The 7,622-nt window shown below is 30.2% G+C and overlaps 1 protein-coding gene across 3 annotated transcripts; it reads right to left on the bottom strand.

The window, feature by feature from the left end:
- Window positions 1–1,034: 1,034 nt before the first annotated feature.
- Window positions 1,035–6,381, bottom strand: LOC101264977 (two-component response regulator-like APRR9). 3 transcript variants are annotated; one of them, XM_004247889.5, is made up of 5 exons: window positions 6,244–6,381; window positions 4,675–5,319; window positions 3,899–4,084; window positions 2,937–3,297; window positions 1,035–1,386 (listed from the first exon to the last, which is right to left on the bottom strand). In XM_004247889.5, the coding sequence occupies exons 1-4, from the start codon at window positions 6,286–6,288 to the stop codon at window positions 3,001–3,003; spliced, it is 1,173 nt and encodes a 390-aa protein (XP_004247937.2). In that variant the 5' UTR covers window positions 6,289–6,381; the 3' UTR covers window positions 1,035–1,386; window positions 2,937–3,000. The 3 variants fall into 3 exon arrangements, with proteins under 3 accessions (XP_004247937.2, XP_019071038.1, XP_019071037.1); XM_019215493.3 differs by lacking the exon at window positions 6,244–6,381 and adding an exon at window positions 6,077–6,205; XM_019215492.3 differs by lacking the exon at window positions 6,244–6,381 and adding an exon at window positions 6,071–6,205.
- Window positions 6,382–7,622: the final 1,241 nt, after the last annotated feature.

A 7,622-nucleotide genomic window follows, 5' to 3' on the forward strand; every position in this document is an offset into this window, starting at 1 on the left:
ACTCCATTCGACTACTTCGTGTGTTCATATTTTTAGATTTTCAACTCCCTTACTGAAGATTATAGCCCACTACTGCTCATACTCCAAATAGTTTAGGTTTGAAACTGAAAAATTTAAGTGTGTTTTTTGGCATTTCATTATAAAAAGGAAAAGATTCAAATATATAATTGAACTTTGAAAAAAAAAAAGTTATGTCATGTGTTAAAAAGTTTGGTTCATCTATGTAATTTCCGTTTGAGAAAAGACTCATCCATGCCATTATTTGTTAATGATAATAATTTTGATTTTGCAAAACCATTTTTTACACGTGATCAATTATGATTCGGCCATGCCATTAATTAAATTATTTTTAAAGGAATAAGGATCAAATATGTCATCAAATTTTGAGAAAAGACTCATTTATGCCATTAGTTAAAAGTTTGGTTCTTCTATATCATTTTTGTTAACAAATATTGACATGTATGAGCCTTTTCTTAAACGAAAATGGCATACATGAGCCATTATTTAAACGGATAATATAAATATGATTTTTCTCGAAGTTCAATGACATATTTGAATTTTTCCTCCTTTAAAAAAGGCATAATACATACATTGAACCCTAACTTGGCTTCAAATATTAACTTTGACCTCCAACTTTCGTAATGCACAAACAGACACTTTAACTATCCAAGTTTTAAATAAATAAACGCATGAGTCCTACATGACACAATACACGTAGGACACCACATAGGACAAAAAATGACATGTAGGACATGTGTGTATATTTCTTCAACTTTATACAAGTTTGAGTGTCTATCTGTGTGCATCCAAAATTGAAGAGCATAAATATGATTTGAAACTAAGTTAAAAGACGTATTTATGTATTATGCCTTTTAGAAAAATGTCTGAAGTTTGGCGTTGTTAAAGCCACAACTTTAGTAAAAAAACAAGTCTCAAATTTGGCATTGTCAAGGCCACAAACTTAGGTTTTTTTTTTCTAATTATGGGTATTGACAAGGCCATAACTTCGATAAAAATATCTGAAGTCGATCTTAACAAGTCATTATATATCTTAAGCCAAAAAAATATATATTTGAAGTTTCCAAAACACAAAAGTCTAACTTACAATAGCATAACATTTACAAAATTTACATGCCCTAACTAAAGAACATTGATTAAGTTATTACAAGTTATTCTTTGTTTTCTCTAATTAATTAGTTTATGACTAATTAATACATCCCATTGGAAACAAATTTCTGCAAAAATTGTATCCAAAATAAAAGTTGACAGCTGATCAAATCCAAGATTGCTTGATGCAATATTTGATTCACATCACACCAATAATATATATATATATATATATATATATATAATGAATTCCACCTCTTCTTCTTTCACCACCTAATACTGTCACACAATATATTTTAATGAGTTTAATTATATACATTAATAGTATAAAGTAATTTTTACATTATGAAAACACCTAAAAAGTAACTATAACTATTCATAGAAAAGTTGTGATTAGTAACATGACAATAAGTCAGATTATCTGCTATAACATGCGAGGGCAAATATAATTTCGGTATATTGAGTTTATTTGAATTCAATATTTTTGATATAGAGTATAAATTTATACATAAGAATATATTAAAAATTATGAAAAAAGAGTCTGAAAAATACTTTAATTTTGGTAGAAATTGTTGTTACGATACCAAACTTTATGGAGGACCTTTTACCCTCTGCACTATTTAATTGTGTATTTTAAAGGTATATATGTACACACGTGGACACATTACTATTTTAAAAAATGTAATATTTATGATGTTCACGTAAACACATATATATCTTTAAAATACACTATTGAATAGTACAAGGGATAAAAGGTCATTTCCAAGTTTGTTATCGTAACAAAAATTTCTATCAAAATTAAAATATTTTTCAGACTTTTTTTTCTAAAATTATAATAAATAATATATATGAACTCCATAAATTTTAAGATATGTTGGGTTGAATATTATGTATTAGGTAGGGCCCTCGGCCTTTTTTATTAGGCATAATACATATATTGGATCATAAACTTGATTTCAAATTTTAACTTTGACCTCCAACTTTCACAATGCACAAACAGACACTTTAATTATCCAACTTTTAAATAAATAAACACATGAGTCCTACATGGCAAAATACACTTAGGACACCACATAGGACAAAAAAATGACATGTAGGACATGTGTGTTTATTTGTTCAACTTTATACAAGTTTAAGAGTCTACTTATGCACATCCAAAGTTGAAGGGCACAAATGTGATTCGAAGCCAAATTAAAGGGCATAATTATGTATTATGCCTATTTATTAATTCAATCCATTTTGATCGTCCAAAGAATTTGGTTGGCTTTAGCTAAATATGTAACCCTAAATGACCTATGGAGAAATCTTTTTAGCTAAATATGTAACTATAATGGTACATTTATGCGTTATGCCCAAAAAGAATGACATGTTTTTATATTTAGTGGTAATAATTTTAACTTTTAAAATGACTATTTTATCCTTCGTAAGGCCTTTTAAACCTCACAAGTATCTGTACTTTATTTTAGAGCACAAGTTCCAAGAAAAACTTCTCTTTTTAAATTTCGTGTCTAGACAAATAGATAGTTATTTTTTTTTAAAAAAAACATAGGGATAAGGCACAAGGACCCCCAGACCATGATCGGAAATCGAGCAACACTCCCCTCCCCCGAATCCATTCTTTTGTAATTTTGTACGCCTTATTGACTTACTTGGCATCCAAATATCTCCCACACGCCTCAACTACGTGGAGTCACATAGTGTCCCATGTAAGCCAAAAGAGCAATAGAACCTTAGTTTAGTTAAGATAAGTCTCTGAAATTTCGATCATATTAATCTAGGTATACTTATGCCTTATTCCAAAAACACAAGAAGGGTTGTTAGAAGAGTACCTTGTTATATGTAGAGGAAGAACTTATAGGAGCATATTGTAGAGCTTTATAGGAACTCTTTAACTTAGTGCATTTGACCATCTGTACAATAGAGAGGTGTGCACATATCATAGGGACCATTAGTAGTTGGTACATGACAATTTGAGGTGAAAATTGTGGCATTGTTGTCATGATGTGTTGAAGATGTAACCATATTTGGATGATACATTATATTATTGAGTCCAACATCTTCATGACTAATTGTATCCTCTTCAATAGTACCACAAGAATTTGCTTTACTTGCCTCACCAAATTCATCATTTCTTGCAAATCTTCCCTTCACTCTTGGCCTACTATCTGCTAGTGTTTTTCTGCATGCATACTGCGATTTTTTGAAATAGGGTTAATTTCACGTATAATCACTGAATTTCATAAAGTTATTCTTTTTGTCGCAATTAAAATTTCATAATGCTAAATTGAGGTCAATATATATAGAGGATTGTCCTTTTGTTGTATTGTCTCGAAGAGACAAAAACACTTATATGAATAATGCTAATTCTCATGTTGTTTCTAGATTCATTTCGTCGAGAGTCTTCCTCTCTCCGCCCCTTACTCATTTTTTGAAAAACACCGTCCTAAATTTTCTTTTTGTATATCAAGGAAAGTACCTCGCTCTCATCTTTTTGCATTTTTTAAAATTATTATTATAGAATTTTCTCGAATCTCTATAAAAACAAAATAAAAACCTCCGGTGAAAGAACAAATAATAGGAGAGAGGAAAAGTATGGGAAAAAAAGGAAAGAAGTCTAGTGCTAGAAGTGCATCGCCACACAGAATGTCTTCGTTAAAAATTTATATTGTAAACATAAAAAAAAAATTATACCACATATCAAATATTGAATTTCTGTCTTCGCCATTGCTACAAAAAATTTTAGGAGGAGGATGAGATGGAATAAAAGTTAAAATAGTAGGAAGATGTAGACCTTAATTTTTTTGCTGAAATTTCTCTCATTTCTTTTCTTCATGTATCTATGAATTTTCTCCCTCCTTTCTTCAACTGAACACCTACCAGATTTGAAGTTAGGATCTTCAAAACTTGTGATTTCTGTGGCCAAAGTGTTAGAACAACCACCACCACTAACCAAATGTTGACTCTCATTGCTCAATGCCTACATAAACATATCAAAAAGAAAATCGCTTTACATATCAGTATCAGAGTCAGGATGTTCATTCAGATAATTCAAAATATATAAAAAAACAAAGAGGTTCAACATATAGTATTCATTAAGATAAATTTGACCTTTTTATACAGTGTAATTTTCCTGCAAAGGAGTAGCTCAGACATAACGATAATCACATTAGACATAAGGTGGTTTATTGCCTCGATCAGGGAGAAAAAACTTTTTTTTGTTATCGAAAAATCCCTCTCCGATTTATTTAACTTAATGATAATTACATCAAACATAAGGTTGTCTATTGCCTCGATATGGGAGAAAAACTTTTTTTTGTTTTTGGAAATGGTACTTACATCGAACATAAGGTGGTCTATTACCTTGATTTGGGAGAAAAACTTTTTTTTTGTTGTCGGAAAATCCCTCTTCGATTTATTTTAACTTTACTCTTAGGCAAGAACTTACTCATTTCCTTTTTACACCTTGCCTAGTCCGACATGGGGTTCATCTGAAGACACTTATTTTTTACGCATATACAGTAGATTGATGAATTCTTCGTGTGCATACACATGAAAAGAAATAAATACCTGAATATCATTGTTATAGATTCTTGACAAGGAATCATGGCAAAAAATTCTACCATTTTCTCCTTGATAATCCATTTCTTGATTTGGCAGTTGAGATCCAAAGAACAATGCATGACTATTAGCAGCTGCATCAAATATTGTGTTGTTGATATTTCCTTGAAGATAATTCACCATATTATGATCAAGAAATGCGCATGAAGGAGTACTCGTCACTCCTCGTATGTAAGGAGGGAGAGATGTCAACGATTCATCTTCGTATAATGAAGGCCCCATAAGATGATGATGAGACAGGGGAATAACAGAGCAATTTACGTCGAATGGCTCCTCTTGTTGTTGTAAAAAATGATGATCAGGAACAGTGAAATTCGCGGATGGGGTAAAGTCTATTGATGCTGAAATATCGTTATCAATCTCATCCTGTGTGTCAAATATCATCGACCTATTATTGTTAACATTACTCATAGCTGTTTTTGTGATCGTTTCATCATTTTTCTCGATTCTATTTAGATCGAAATTTGTTGTAGTGCTAGTACTATAAGAAGAATTATTTGAGGTAGAAGCAACATCTGAATTTTGTATTTCTGAAAAAAGTTCAGATTCACAAAAATTCAAAATTTGATCATTTATTGGGCTTGGCATCTCTTCCTACAAAAACAAAAACAAAAAAGCCATAGTCAAAATATATCACTTGTTATTAATAGCATCTTTATACTACTTTTTTCATAGAATAGAATCATGTCGTTACGTATGTTATCTAAAAACCATCTCTTTTCATGCACGAGACTCGACAGATGCCTAACACTTTAATGCATGTATATTATCTCTATTTCTTTATGTAATCTGCACGAGACTCGACAGATGTGTAACACTTGAATGTATATTATCTAAACCTATGCTCTCTTTCTTTATGTAATTTGCATGAGACTCGAGAGACACCTAATACTTTACAGTATGTTCACTTAAAAACTCTTTGTGGCATCTAAAATTGTACACAAAAAAAAATAAAAAGGACATGAATTCTGAGGATTATGTTAGTGAAAAAGAATCCTTTTGTAGCACTAAAAGGCTATGTTGATAAGCATGAGACTTTTGTCTATAGTTTTTAAGTTTCATAAAAGTCATTTTACAAGAACCTTAGACTAAAAAAACAAGAATCATTTTTCACATGGAGAACTTGAGTAATAAGCTTGAAAAGCAAAATATTCTTTGATTAAATGCAACCTAAGAAAATGAAAGGAATAATAATATGATCTAATTCAAGGTCTTGAAAGAAAAAAAAATCTAAGAGGAATAAAAAAATAATTCAATTCTCAAAACTCCATTTCTAGTAAAAACTTGAATCTTATCTATATAAATCTGTAATAATAATAATAATTAAATAAGAATTCAACATAACTTGTACATTAAAAAGTTGATGATGTTCTTGAGGATGAAGCATCATGTCTTGCATCATTGTTGTTTCTTGATTTAATTTTTCAAAATCTTGAAAATTTATATCATGCATAATATCAAAGGAGAAAATTTTATTAAAAAAAAAAGTGATTAAATTGATTTCACTTTTTTTGTTACCTTAATGAAACTCATGTTTGTAACCAATGGTAGAGAGAAATCCATGCAAGTAAAATAGGATTATTTTTTGGATTGAAAAAAACAAAGATAAGATATATATGAGATTATTTTGAAAATTTGGGATTATTATAATATGAAGATGGGGTGGGTTGGGGGTGGGTGGGTGGGTGGTGTTGGTCTAAGTGGAAATACAAAGGTATACATTTTAGTTATATGGATTGACCATATATACATTGAAAGTGAAACCTAGGTTGTTGGTGGGCCAGTCAATTTGTGGGATATCTCATGAAATTTTGACACGTGGAGGGAGCATTTCTATTTTAAGAGTTAATTACTTAGATATATTCTAGTTTGAAGTATTACGACTTCTATAAGATTTTGATACATCTAAATATGTTTAGAATGTTCAAATATATGTATAACGGGATACATGAGGTCAAAAATAGGTGCAGTTTGTTCTAGATACATTGTATCCAAATGATTCATATATTTAAAATATATAATAAATATCATTCGCTTCTTTTCTATCTTACTCGCCCCTCTCCAATGTATATGATATTTCATATACATACTAATCAGTCACATGTATGAGATATATAACAAATTTAGTTTGTATCCATTGCCATCTCGATTGCCTTTCTCCCTTTGTTAGTGCATATGATAGCAAAAATACATATATTTAGGTGTATCTTCTTCAAAATATGATAGAAAACTCTTAATTAATGGTAAAATACATAATATTTTAAAAATATAAATAATAATAGTAGTATATATAATAATGGAATATGATTAATTACGTAGTTTCTCCTTTAAAAATTAACGCCCTTACGATAGTGATGAGGTATATCACATATACTATTGAATTCTCGTATTTATTGTTTAGCCTAAAAATGAAGACATAATATATTAAAACAAATTGTATAAACATATATTTAAGTTTATCTCAGCTGAGAAGTAAACAATATTTCAATTTGAGGTATGCACATTTAGACACTTCAAGTTCGTCTTTAGTGTGTTAGCTTGAACACTTCAACTTACAAAAAGTCATAAGCTGAATACAATTTGTTACATCAACATCTAGTGTTCATGAGACACAATAACGATGAGTTAATATATTTCATTGTTAGCGATGATCAAGTTAAAAGTGTTTAAATAAAGCTTGGTGCCGAGAGTAGGTTTCGAGAACCCTCACACGAATTGAATGACTTCACTGGGTGCATGGAGACCACTGGGCCACCCGCCTCATTATGGTAGAGGATTCACAATAAATTTATTTGTACGTATTATTTGATATTTTAATACGTACGTAGGATTTACGAAAAAGTCAATGGATTTGTCCAAACACCCTTCAGCTTACCATAGCTCCACCCCTGAATTAA

Source organism: Solanum lycopersicum, chromosome 9 (genome assembly GCF_036512215.1).
Source record: "Solanum lycopersicum chromosome 9, SLM_r2.1".
In the NCBI taxonomy this organism is placed as follows: Eukaryota; Viridiplantae; Streptophyta; class Magnoliopsida; order Solanales; family Solanaceae; genus Solanum; species Solanum lycopersicum.